We start from the raw sequence: 14,687 nt of genomic DNA, 5'->3' as shown, positions 1-14,687 counted from the left end.
CTCCAACGACCAATCAAATATGTTGACATGAAAAGAAGAAGAAAACCTATTTCCGGTCCCACACTGTAACAGTTTTAAACATATTCTAAACGATACTGTATACATAATCGCTTAAAATTTGATTGCTTCTTTGTGATCGGAAAAGGAATATTGATTTTTCTAGTGATGGCCCACTTAATTTATAAAAGCGCTGACGTTAGATGCTGAAATATCCTTTTTTTCCTGGATATTTACATATCGAGAAAACACGGTCAGTTTAACTAAGTTCGGTACTATCTGTTTTTGGAGAGCTTTTCAGCTCTACACCTTTATTGTAGACTTCATCAGACCATATCCAAAATGGCCTATTAAGCTATTGAGATGTTTGTGAAAAAATATGGAATGTGATTTTTGTTTCAGCATCATTAACACCAGTCTGTGTTAAGCTAACCATGCTTGACCCCATTTGTACTAACCTCCGATTCACATACGATAAGAGGTTACAAAAGCATCATTTCCACAAATAGTCTATTTTGAGAAAAAAACATACTCCATTATAGAGACTTAAAAGTACTAAGCAACATACATGTATATTGATGTTGGAAAATTATCAAGTTGATGCTAAAATGGAAATAGGTTGAAATCTAATTCCGTGTCTATACTAAATGAATCTTTTGCTGTAAAAGTTGACAATGATACACTGATTTTACTCCAATTTTTACTCACTTGGCTGAAGGACTTCAAAATCTCTAGCTCATTGATTACATAGATCATACCAACTTAAAAAAGTAGATTTACAATTTAACGCTACATTATAAAGGGGTTATACCTTATCTTCAATAAGATTCAGTTTGGAAATATGTGATATCAAAGTTTTACTTTCTACACAAACAATGTACGTTTTATTATAAGTCCATAATGTTGTCAGCAATAATAGGCTGGGTCAATCCCCAGTGACCACTAGCTATAGCATGTAGGTTGCTTAATATTTAGTTAAGAGACAGTCTGTCTAGATTATGGAAGTGTATGGCTCAAATCCCGCACATTCTTACATACAGGTTAACACGCAAACATAAAGTGTCCTCCACCACATTCTTTCATCTACCACACAACCATCTAATTAGGTACCTCACACCAAGACCTTTCATAATTTTAAAAATCAATTCAAAGTCATATAACATAAACATACATTTCCCTTATCTTCAATTAGATTCATCAGTTTGGAAATATGTTGATATACCAAAGTTTTATTTTATACACAAACAATGTACATATTAAACGTGTCGCAACATTTCAAGACCAACTGGTCCCTTTGTCAAGCTGTGACTGCATGAGTGCAGTCGGTCTTGAAACGTTGCGACACGTTTAATACATACATTGTTTGTGTTAAGAAAGTAAAACTTTGATAACACATATTTCCCTGTTACACCTGGATCTGGATGTCGGAACTCTTATAATTATGACATTAACACAAATCAACCAAAATATTTGCGACCCAGTCCAGATCTTTGCATTGATTAATTATACTTCTTTGGTGTTCTCTCTCTCTCCAAATATACTAGATTTATTATAGACATATATAATTATTCAGTGTTAAAAGTCTGACCCTGAGCTAAATTCTGTTGTCTGACCAATTTTTTCAGTGCCTTCACCTTGAGTGTAATTTGGAATTTATACCTGTTAATTACTGTAAATTAAAAGGTCTACTGTGGCATAAAAAACAACTTAAGATGTTTAAAATCGCTGTGATGGATACTTGTATATGGGATCGGTGAAATATTTAATGTCGGGCTAGATCAGGGGTCAACATTATGCCTTGCCTCCAATATATACATACATCATATACGCTGGTGTATGAATATTGATTTGAAGGTTTAAGATTTGCACTACACGTACCTGTCAAAATTGTACCAAGTATAATATATATACATGCATATATTTTCTTAATGCTCTATTTATAAGTTTGTGTATATATATGTTTTAATATCCTTGCAAATTTATAAGAAATAAATTGTATGTCAACATTCATGGTGAAATTCAGAAAATTGCCATACTAGAGAGTGACCACCTTCATTATAAACTTATAGTGACTAGAAACATTTTTGACCTTTGTAACACTGTTATATTGTTTTCTATTTCCAGCAATGTCTGACACTGATGATGTTAGTGTTAGTGTGGTCCTACCTGCTGGGGGAACTGGGGAGCGTTTTGGGAGTTCCATGCCCAAACAGTTCTGTCCCGTGATGGACAGACCTATCATCCTTTACACACTCCATGAATTCCACAGGTACAGTGTCTTTCTGCACACTCCATGAATTCCACAGGTACAGTGTCTCTCTGCACACTCCATGCATTCCACAGGTACAGTGTCTCTCTGCACACTCCATGAATACCACAGATACAGTGTCTCTCTACACACTCGATGAATTCCACAGATACAGTGTCTCTCTACACACTCCATGAATTCCACAGATACAGTGTCTCTTTACACACTCCATGAATTCCACAGGTACAGTGTCTCTCTGCACACTCCATGCATTCCACAGGTACAGTGTCTCTCTACACACTCCATGAATTCCACAGATACAGTGTCTCTTTACACACTCCATGAACTCCACAGATACAGTGTCTCTCTACACACTCCATCAATACCACAGGTACATGTGTCTATAATAAATTGCAATGTCTCATAACAAAAGAATATTTACCAGACTGTCTCAGGTACCTTAAAATTACTGTGAATCTTTTGTCAACTTTTAGGAGGCCTTGCATCATATCATCTGTACAATAAATGCCTGGGGTGAATCACTTTTAAAGTTTCTTCAAATTATTGACCTTGATCTACTTTCAATGTGACAGTGCTCAAATATGTTTAAACTCTTCTAATTCATCAGCTTCACACAGAAATTGTTCAGTGGTAAATTATAACTCCTCTAGGGTGCAGGGAGAATGCTTAACAAACCTTCAAGGCTACAACATTTAAAATGGTCAAGGCAAGTGCTGAGACTTGCTGGGCCTTTTTCATGCATATAGAATTATCATTTGATTCCTTATCTATGGTTTGTGTACAGACTGAGCTGTGTGAAGCACATTGTTGTGGTAGTGTCCCAACCCTACATGGACTATATGGAGGAACTGGTGGAGAGTCACGGCTACAGCAAAATAATGGTGGTCAGGGGAGCCCAAACCCGTCACAGATCCATATACAATGGAGTAAAGACCCTTAAATCAGGTGTGGAGTAGCAAACGGGAGTCCAAAACCCTAAGAATTAACATGGAAGTCTACAAAACTGTCTTTGACAGTGTTATGTTACTGCTACTCTATTATCAATGCTGACATTTCAGATACTGTAAGAGTGACGGTCTACTTATCTCAGACAACTATATATCATTAAGCTGTATTAGTGCTGCAATATAATTTACTTCAAAGACATATTCATTATAATCTAATTAAGTACCTGAAACTAAACAGTACTAACTTCACTTTGTACAAATCTCACAGTATTGTACAGGAGTAATTTGTTTTAATGGTTAACGTTTTTATTTTTTGTGCATTTTGATAATTGAGTTACACTTGAAATGCAAACTCAGAATAGTGGTTGTTCTTCATTTCAGCGACAGAAAGTAACACAATAACTATTGGTTGATAATTTAAAACTTATAATAGCCAACCAGCCATGTGCTGTATTTGTTAATAAAAGGTAACAGGTCTAAAGTATTTTTTGGTTGTAGTCTTGGAGCCCTCCGATGTGGTAATAATTCATGACGCTGTACGTCTGTTTATTGACGCAAGTACAATACAGGAAGTAGCCAAGGCTTCCAAAGAGACAGGGGTACGTTCTACAAGATAAAACATACAACTGAATTTATTTGTTTTGATGGTAATGAGTGATAAAAATGTGTACCTGGGGGGTTAATGGGCTAAAACCTGGTACACTTACACTTATGATTATGACCCAAAGTGCTGTTAGAATGGTGTATAAAGCATGGTGTATTGAGCATGCTGTAACTTTTGGTTCTCATCCTCATGACATAAGAAAACTTGTATTTAAATATGAAACAGATATTATGGGTTATGAGTTGAAGATCAATGAATAAAAAGTCCCTTTGACCAATAAGTGATAATTTTCATTGATGACGTTTAAATGGTTGGAGCTGATATTTTTGTTTCACAAAGAAATGCGGTGCTCTGAAGTATAAAGCTATAATCACTTAATGATTTGCCCTTGGAAATAAACGTTTGCAAACTTTTGCTCCGTTCCAAGCTTATAAATAACAATAACCTCCAATTGCCCTGTATTTCATATTTTAAGCCAAGTAACTAAACAATTGACCAATCTTTTTGTTATGTGCTTTTGTATTGTTTTATGACTAATTGTTATATCATTTTAACTCCATATCTTAGGTATGTTTTGTAATTACATAGGGGACTGTGTACAGATGTACTCTGTTATGTATTATTTAAATAGTTTGTAAATGTTGCATTATTGTGAAAGGAAAAAACATTGGGTATGGTACTTGTTTATTTCAGGCAGCAGGTGTTCACCGTCCGCTGATTTCAACAGTGATCTCCTCTGATGGGTGTGGGTACCTAGAGGAGTCACTGGACCGGAACAGATACTGTGCTAGTGAGATGCCACAAGGATTCATCTTCTCTGTTATTCTGTCTGCATATGAAAAGGTTTCGTAATCAGTATTTAAATATATTGAGGCAAAATAAACATTGATTTCATGCAAGAATTCAGTAAATTAAAGGCATAGGGTTTTGTATCAAATCAAATCAAATAATTGTCACTTATTAAGTGTAAAATTAGGAGTTTCCCTGCTCTTGGTTTATTAAAAAAAAAACAGACTAAAGTTAAAAAAAATTCCCTGCTGAATATGATTTACTTTAAGGAAAAAGAAAACTAACCAAGTGAGCTGGCTTTTTTCTCATTAAATTATTATCTCCCTTCGATTAAATAGATTACATGTGATCACATATTAAAGAGTCTTAAGGTTCAAATTGTTTTATTCCCCCAGCATCTTTGGGAGGGATGCCAGGGTTGGGGTGCCCCGGAATCATCCCTCTTACATAATATAGCCTCATGCAAAAGGCCTCTTTCTCTTCATTCTCTCTTTCTTTTTCATTCATTCTTTCATACTCAAATTCAAAATCATTCATTCTTTCATACGTATATTTCATTCATTACAATAACAATAATATTTGATTTGATTAAATTGATATATTAAATTACATCAACCATTCCTTCTTTATATATTCAAATATTGAACGGTATTTTTATATTTATAAATTCATTTACATGCCAAAAATTCTGCTTTATTGATTTGGGATTGCCATATTGTCCTAAAATTTAAACAAGATAAAACCGAATTCATGTACTTTGAATGATGTTTTTTTTATGTGTAATTTGGATTAGTTTAAGAAGGAATGTCTGGGGAAATAAAAAAAGAGTACAAATACTAATGTACCTAGCAATTTAGACCTATATACATAAACACAAAAACATAAACAGTGTACAATTATGTGAAATTTAACTACATATTATGTATTCATAAATACATCATACACACACTCGAAATGACAAATATATTACTTGAGTCATACATATATACCACACATAATTGTACACACATACACTCGTACCCATACACACACATCTTCAAATGCCTGATAGCATATAGGTTTTGCAAACATTCTTTATATTAAGACATTAATATATGGATACATCCATCCTTTCTATTACAGTAAATAATTATGTATTTACCATCTACACATACAAATAAACCAATAATCATACTTATCAACATAACACATACACAAGACAGATATAATACATACATGTACGCCTGTTATTTACTTAAATACCACAAATCTTCCTTCATGCTTTAATTAATTCTTTACGGGTTGTAAGTTTACCCGGATATGCAATTGATATTAAAAGCTTTTTTCTTAGATATTAAGGGGACACCACTTTTGGTTAAACTTGTTCATTGTTTTGTGTTTCAGGCGACAGATCATGACTTTGACTTTGGTACAGAATGTCTCCATCTGGCATTGAAATATGCGGGGACAAAGGCTAGATTAATAGAAGGTCCTCACAACCTTTGGAAGGTAAGCAGTTACTACCAGGAAGGTAATATCCTATGCCTCTACTAAAATCTGCCCATCCAGCATTGATTTCTAGATAATAAATCTCCCATATGCAAATTATTTATGAGGTTAATATTTTATACCATGTATGGATGCAGTCAAGTTCTTTTTATATTTATCATACTGCCTGCTACACAAAGCAGGAGGTATTGTGGTTTATTTCTAGAAAGATTTTGATGCAACTTAACAGGTATATTGACCTTTGATATGACCAAGACAATTTGAATATGGACATATATAATTGATCAAATGTTAAGATCACTGTTACTAAAACTAGAATTTCACCATATCACTCCATGTGTGTGTCTGTCTGTGTGTCTATCTGTGTGTCTGTCTGTGTGTCTGGATGGATGGATGGACGGACAACTCCTTCTAAAGTAATGCACCAATTTCAACAAAACTTTCCCGATATTATAACTAGCACCTGATGTTGTTCATCCAGGTATCATTTTGTGCATCCAGGTATTATTTTTTTCTTTTTGACCTTTTTTTACAAAGTAATGGCCCTTTTCTGAAAAATCCTTGTCTCGACAACTCCAAAACTACAGGGCAAATTTTAACGAAAGTTTTCAGATATGATAACTACCACCTGATGTTGTTCATCCAGGTATCTTTTTTTCAATCTGACCCTTTTTATATGCCAGTCAAATTTGACGGAAGTATTATGGTATGGGGTTGTCCGTCCGTCCATCGTGAACTTTTGTTTGTCCGGCAATCTCCTCCTACATTTTTCTCCCGATCTCTTTGAAACTTGGTATACATTATAATCATGATATGAAGTTGTGTCTCCCTTAAAAGAATTTTCATTCGACAATTTTTCCTAAAGTTATTGCCCTTTGTTCATTTCAGTATTTGATTTTTTGTCCGGAGATCTCCTCCTACATTTTTTATAGCATGTCAGCTAACCACTCTTAGAATGATGCAGATATTATTTCAATGTTAGAAAGTATATAACATTATATGGCATTTGATGGGCGTATATTGTTCCACCCCGCGGTACTCTTGTTTACTGAGTAATGGCCCCTTTTTGAAAAAAAACTTCTCCAGACAACACTGCCAAGATTGGCAACTTCAACAGAACTTTTCAGATATGATAACTACCCCCTGATGTTGTGCATCTAGGTATTATTTTTTCTAACCCTTTTTATGGTGTTATTGTCCTTTGTTGAAAAATTCTTGTCCTGACAACTTCTCCTAATCTAATGGGCCGATTTAAATGAAAGTTTACAGATATGATAATTACCCCCTATTGTCGTGCATCAGGGTACTATTTTTTTTATTTTGACCCTTTTTAAGGAGTTATGGCCCTTTGTTAAAAACAAATGTCCTTGCATCTCTTCCTTAATTTCTAGGACGATTTCAGCAAAAAACGTTCATCCGGGCTCACAAGATCTGGTTTGCAAGTATGTTTTGGCATTGGGAGAGAGTATAGAAAGTATGTCAGTGACCTATATACTTAAATAAGTGTACAGCTCAGTGAATAAAGAAATCATTACTTGTGGGAGACTATGGATTGCTTTGCAATGCTTAGTAAGCCTCTAGCTTACAGTTCTGATATCATATCTAGGAGCGGGTGTATATGTTAGCCTTTGGCTTACAGTTCTAGTTAGCACTATAGCAGATTAATTATATGAAAATAAAATGTTCAGCTCTTGAAGTTATTGTATTGGTAGGTAACTTTAAGAAAAGACTTGTATGCTGCAGAAGGGATGCTGAAAGGTATGTGTGATTCACAGTAGGAGGGCAGATATTGTCCCAGTGATAATGTGATTGTGGGCAGACAGTAAACAATAACTGTGTTAATGTTACACATATTATTACATGTAGACTTATGTTTAAATCTGATTGTAAAAACATTAACATAAATGATTGGAAATGGATTGCTCAAGATAAACAAAACAGTGTCAGTGTACAATGAGAGCCACCATTCAATCCTATGGATTGTTCTACCATCAGAAAGACAAATATCTATTAACCTTGTAATCAATCTATGTTCCAGAGAATGAGTTACAAGTTCAGGTGGTTGGGTGCTGCGACAGAGATCTTGTCACACATCTACAACAGGACTTCGCGGCTCGGCATCTGAAGGTAACATCAGACAAATATTGTCACATTATGCAAACACCTTTAAATGTATATTCACATCAACCAAATTTTGTATATATCAGACAAATGATGAAACATTCAAATTACTTTTCATCATACAAATTTGAATTGCCAATTTGAAACAATGGTTACCATGTGTGATTTATAATGACCTAGTCACTTGATTTGTTGAACATGTCTCGTACATAAGATTTCGACGATCTTTGGTCATAGATTTTTCTTTCAATTTTTATATCATTATCTATTATTAACTTGAAAGAGAAGTTTCATCAAACCTTCAAAAATCATGAGTAGGTTACAAGTATTGTTATCGCTAAATTACAATGTTAAACTGTGTTTCTTCTCAAAGTCTGTAATTGACGTAACTTTGAGATTTTTATATTAATTTTGCATGATTTATAAGTTTACTTTTCATAGCTGTCGAACATCTCTCATAAGGAGGGAGACTCCTTCATTTTGACCGAAAATTACCTATCTCCTTGAAACTCCCTCATTCAAGTCAAAACTCACACAAACTCAAAATCTACATTCTGTGGTCAAATGATCTCCTAGTTACTGCAGGGTGTGTGTAATGATCATAACAGGTGTGTCTGAATCAAATGAATGTTTTTTGGAGTTATTTTGATACATAAAAAGGGAAAGATAAATTGAGCAAAGCAATTTCATTTGCGCTTCACACACTTTCTTCCTCTTTGGAAATGTGGAATGATACTCCCTGATTGGAGGTTACAGAGGTTGACACCATTGCTGTGTGTCCAAACAGAACATATAGCTATAAACATTAAAGTGCCATGCCAGGAGATCAGAGTTTGATAAACCATCTCATGTTGTGAGGTTGTTGTCTTGTAGATGACTGTTTGCGATTCTATGGAGACATGTGACCTTGTGGACACAAACTGTACTGTGTATTACTACACCCAGTTTGACTGTGATGTAATCACAGAGTACACAGAAAATCACCACGAGGAACAAAAAAAGGACGGCATTGTGGCCCGCACACCTTTTATGGATAAAGTCATAGTTCATGTGATACGGTCAGAGGATAAAGTTATGGACTGCTGTAGAAAGGTCAGAGAAGCTATGCAGGGGAAAACGAAATCTTGGAGGAAGAAACATCTGCTGGTCTATTTTGTTTTGAGTGAGGTAAGATTTGATAAATATATTGTAAGCTATTGTAAGCATGAAAACAGATAGAAATGAAGTTCATGTAGACTGTAGTGGATGTAAGTCTCCAGAGATTCGCTATAAATGTTTTGGGGTTTTAACTTGAACTGCGCTGGGGAATTCTAAGTTCCTTGCTGTAATAGGAATGCGTTATGTCTCCCATGCCGTCAACTGCATAATTGTTGAATTATCAGAACTTCTTTATCCTTAACCTGTTACTGAGGCTTTTTTTTTTGAAGGAAGGGAATTTCAAACCTCCTGGTAATACATATAGGACAAACACCGAAAACCATGGAATAATCAAGATAATGGACAGTTCGAGGCCCGTTTCCAATTTTTTTCTATTTTTTTTTCAAATTTTTACATTAGTATACAATACAGTTACAATATATAAACATATAATGACATAACACAAACATATATATAAAGACACACACACTCATTCATTATCATACAAACACCAATACAAATATCAGAAAGGAAAGGTAGGATTGTTGAAAATTGGTATTACATTTTGAATTTCTCTGTAACCTAGCTGTCGGTGTGAGTGTAATCAATATTTACATTTACTCAATATAACAATTATATTTATAAATTGATAAGTTACTTATGGTAAATCAGTCGTCATTTCAAGTTTGGGTGTTTCAAAAAAAGTTTGGCCATTTGGCCCATTCTCTTTGAAACTGGTTTAAGTAGCTTTCTCCCTTTCTTCTAGCAATGTATTTTTGAGTTGTATATGTATCTGTTAGTGTATTTTTCAGGGCAATAATGCAGAGTTCGTTCTTGAGGCACCTTGATTTGTAGATATATTGTTTTATTGTAAAGATGATCATATTATCCACTTTTCTGTTTATTGCATTCTGACGATATGTAACAAAAAGAAAAGATTTCTTATTAAATTCAAATGGAATGAACAGTGAATTCAACAAATTTTCTAAGTTAACAAGTAAAATTTGAACTTTTTCATAGTTCCATAGCGTATGCTCTATCGTATCAATTTCTGTTTTACAAATGTTACAATAAGGACTGTCTAAATACTTTAAATAAGTACAAATTTGTTGTTAGACTATGGTGATTAACCCTAAATTGGAACCATTGCAATTTTGTATTTTTTGTGACAGAAAAAGGGAGTTTTAAAATCATTTTCCAATCACCTTTATCAAATTCAAATTGTTCATCCCATTTTTTTGTTCCACTTGCAATTATTTCACTTTTACTAAGCACATTATAAAAATCTTTTTTACCTTTTTGTTTTTTAGCAAATATTTGTAATTTTCTTGGAATAAAAGAATAGTCTATTTTTGGATGAGTCAAGTTACACCGACTGCAAAGCTCCTTTATAGCTGTAACAATTCCATGATATCGTAAAAAAATTGCTCTAAAACCACATATTTCTCTTAGTTCAAAAAACCTGAAGAAGTTGTTGTTATCCTTTTTTAAGTCATTAACTACTACAACTCCCTTCCTATTCCAGTCCTTATATAAAACACTATTAGTATCTATTTTGATTTTTTCGTTAAACCATATAGGCATGTCAGAGATCTGTTTTGTATCTGTATATTTTTCCTCAAGAATAGTAAGATTTTTCCATGCAAGAAAGACATCTTTCTAGAAAAGATTTTTGTAGTTATTATGACAAAAGGAAATATAGTCTGATCCATAATTTACAAGAAGGTTTTTATCAAAAGTTGAATTAAAAATAATTTGCCATGTTCCTGTTGTTGAGAGTAATCTTCTAATCCAAGTTAGTTTTAATGAGTCTATAAATGATTTAATATGAATCATTTTGAGACCACCATCAGAAAAGTTTTTAATAATTACATCTCTTTTAATTTTATCAATCTTACTATTCCAGAGGAAGTTATATATTTCTGTATTCATCCTTTTGGCAAATGTATTATCAGGATTTGGTAAAGCGATAAATAAGTGATTAAATTGAGAAATTAGTATAGTCTTTATTATATTTATTGTCCCTATTGGTGTAAGAATTCTCCTACTCCAAGTCTTCATCAGAGCTTTAAGTTTTACTATTTTTTTATCAAAATTTATTTTTGGAATACGATGTAGATAAACATGAAAATCAATGCCAAGAAATGTAAACCTTGTATGCCCCCACTGTAAATTCAATTCATTAGCCATAACCTCATCACTATATTTTTTACTCCCTATCAAAACTACTTCTGTTTTTCCCAAATTCATTTTTAATCCTGATATTTTTTCAAAGTATTTCAATTCTTTTATAGATTCTCTAAGTGATGTTTCTGATCTGTCCAGAATTATAGATGTGTCGTCTGCATATTGTGAAAGTAAAATAGGTTGTTCAGATTCAAGTACTTTTAAGCCTTTGATATTCTTGTTATTACTTATTTTGATTGCCAAAATTTCCGAACAGAGGATACAAATATAAGGTGATATCAGTAATACCGTTGCAATATTTGATTGAACAGCCCAACATTTTAGGCATGGAAAGCTGATTTATAAGTCGCAGGAAGCTTTTGTTTATGCTTGATAAAGATCTTGATGCCAGTTTAGGGAGATTTGTAACAGAGATAAATAAGAAAAAGGATCAGAGTATCAGGAGAATACCCTGTGTGAAACTATTGCTGGTATTCAGTAACGATTGAAACTGAAATGCTCATAATAAAGTTATCTCCCTTTTCAGGGTACAAATAAACGTTGATTTAATTGACAGATAACTGGATACAGTGCTAATTTGTTTTTTCAATTGAGACATTGATTAAAATAAAAAAATCAAACTGTTAACTTCATGTCTTGTATTATATTTTACTCCCAGGTTTAGAAAATTCTTGTATTGTCACCTTCTACTGTGGAATAGTTCATGGTTTTACTGTGGAATAGTTCATAGTTTTACTGTGGAATAGTTCATGGTTTTACTGTGGAATAGTTCATGGTTTTACTGTGGAATAGTTCATGGTAAAATGTAACTAGTCCACAGTAGTAGGTGATAATAGTAGATTTGCCTCAACTATACTTCATACAAGAACAATAGATGGTGTTACAGCCATGTTTTAAGTTGTATTAATAGATTGCTTTCTACCATATTGACTTCATATAATGTACTTTTCTATAAAAGCTGCTGTTTAGGTGAAGGTGTTCACAGTTTAGTTCTGAACATTGTTTATTTTTATAAAACAACTCACTAAAGTAAAGTAGATCACATGAAGTAATCAGAACTACACTGGGTCAACAATTTAAATCATATTTTATTTTCTATTCAGACCAAAGCCAGTGTAGCCGTTGTCTCAGAAATGGTGGCGAGTGTTATATGGACAAGAGACCCAGTGATGGCTGGACAGACCTACATGGCCTTTGATTGAGCGACATCACACTCTATGGACAGAGATCTGATAATGGAAAGGCAGACCTATCTGGCTTTAGATAAACATACCTCACACTGTATGGATTGAGATCTGATAATGGACAGGCAGACCTATCTGGCCTTCGATCAACATACCTCACTGTTCAATTGTGACGTCATTAAAATGCATCATCGGTAATTGTGACGTAATCAAAAGTGAATGACGATATGCATACCCCGCATGTGTTTTTGTTTACATACATGGCAGACTACAGTCGGTGGAGCTGTGGCTGAAATAATAGGATGGGTGAAAAATAATCATACCCTACCTTGAGGGTGTTACAGAGAACTATCCAACCCTCGGGATGATTGTTTTTGGGTGTCTAACCCTAGGCAGAGCCTTTGGTTCAACAACCAAACAAATCACCCCTCGGGTAGGAGATTTCTCTGTCACACCCTCAAGGTAGATTCTATTATTCTTGCACTCCATGATATTCTATTATTCTTGCACTCCGTGAGATTCTATTATTCTTGCACTCCAGGAGATTCTATTATTCTTGCACTCCAGGAGCTCAAAGCTAATTGTTTATGTAGATGTTTGAAGTAACTATTGGATTCCAGGGAAACAACTAAAATTCCTCACTCCACTTTAATGCTCAGCTAATTCGCTCACATATAATGATTGGTTGCTGGTTTCCATATCACGAAGCCTTTTGAAATATTTATGATGTTTGAAAGTTGGCTGAAAACACACTTCTTTGAGCAATTTGCAACTTTTGTCCATTACTCATAACGTCACTGAACAGAAACCATGTTTGACATGTTTTTATTACAATGCAATGCTCTATGTGTTTGAAAACAAAATGATGAAATATGAAAAGGATGGTGCAATCTCATTTTACGTGGACAACGTTTAAGTTGTGAAGACTCATAATGTAATATACCTATAACCCACTGTAAATGTATATATATTTTTACATTAATGAGGCATTTGTGTAGCAGAGATATTTTATCGTTTGCAAGAACAATTACTTTATATAAAAGAGAACTTATGTGTTAGTTGATGAGCAAATCTGTGTTCTTTGAATGGGGTAATATTACAAAGGTAGGGTCAACACCTATGGAGATTTAACATTAGCGTCGGCCCCCACTTGGAATTTCAAAACAAGATAAATCAAAAAAAGTATGGGTATAGGAAGCTTAAATCAGGAACAGTTAGTTTCAGAATGTATTTGATGATAAATGGGACCTCCTTGACTTACACCTGTGAGGGTGTTAAATGTGCAGTAATACAATTCCTCCTAGAGCATTTAAATGGCACAATTATTATAAAATTATATCATCATCGTGTGCAACGTATTTCAACTGTTATTTTGATACCGAATATTACACTATTACAATAAAGAATTTTCTTTTTATTTAAGAATTAAGCAGAAAAATGTGTGAAATTTCATTTCTAATGAGAAATTTTCCAGTTTTGACACGTTGATTCATATAGTTCTAAAACTAGCCTATTTTTCTTACTTCTTAAAAAGTTGACTACCAATAATATCTTTCAACATCAGGAATTTCAAAAAAAATGAAAACCGGTAAATTTGTTGTATACTACATGTACTTTTGGTTAAAAAAACCCACCATAGCTTTCTTTCCACATTTCCTTTAACTTGTGTTTCTTCATGACTAAAGGTCCTTGGGTGTTGATATTTGGTAAGTAGGTTGTTCATGTAAATGAGTTTAAGTGCTCTTAAATTTGATGACCTTGACCTTTGTTCAAGGTCACAAAAACCAAATGTGCCGAAATGTTTGTTTTGTCAGACAAGGGTACCTTTCCTTGCTTTATTTGTTTAGAGATAACGATATAAAATAGTGTAATATCCCTATTCATATTTTGTTTAATGAATGGTCAAAAGGTAACAACAATAATAAATAGAACTGTAAGCCAAAGATTAACTAATACCTCCGCTC

At 33.7% G+C, this 14,687-nt stretch overlaps 1 protein-coding gene across 1 annotated transcript; it reads left to right on the top strand.

Moving 5' to 3' along the window:
- The first annotated feature begins 51 nt into the window (after positions 1-51).
- LOC110451078 (isoprenoid synthase domain-containing protein-like) lies at positions 52-13,898 on the top strand. The gene is made up of 10 exons (XM_021498932.1): positions 52-250; positions 2,122-2,266; positions 3,051-3,211; positions 3,712-3,812; positions 4,511-4,660; positions 5,990-6,094; positions 7,807-7,852; positions 8,133-8,221; positions 9,089-9,382; positions 12,643-13,898. The coding sequence occupies exons 2-10, from the start codon at positions 2,124-2,126 to the stop codon at positions 12,739-12,741; spliced, it is 1,188 nt and encodes a 395-aa protein (XP_021354607.1). The 5' UTR covers positions 52-250; positions 2,122-2,123; the 3' UTR covers positions 12,742-13,898.
- Positions 13,899-14,687: the final 789 nt, after the last annotated feature.

The sequence above is a fragment of the Mizuhopecten yessoensis genome, unplaced genomic scaffold (genome assembly GCF_002113885.1).
Source record: "Mizuhopecten yessoensis strain PY_sf001 unplaced genomic scaffold, ASM211388v2 scaffold5789, whole genome shotgun sequence".
Classification (NCBI taxonomy): Eukaryota; Metazoa; Mollusca; class Bivalvia; order Pectinida; family Pectinidae; genus Mizuhopecten; species Mizuhopecten yessoensis.
This window is presented reverse-complemented; position numbering and strand designations above follow the sequence as displayed.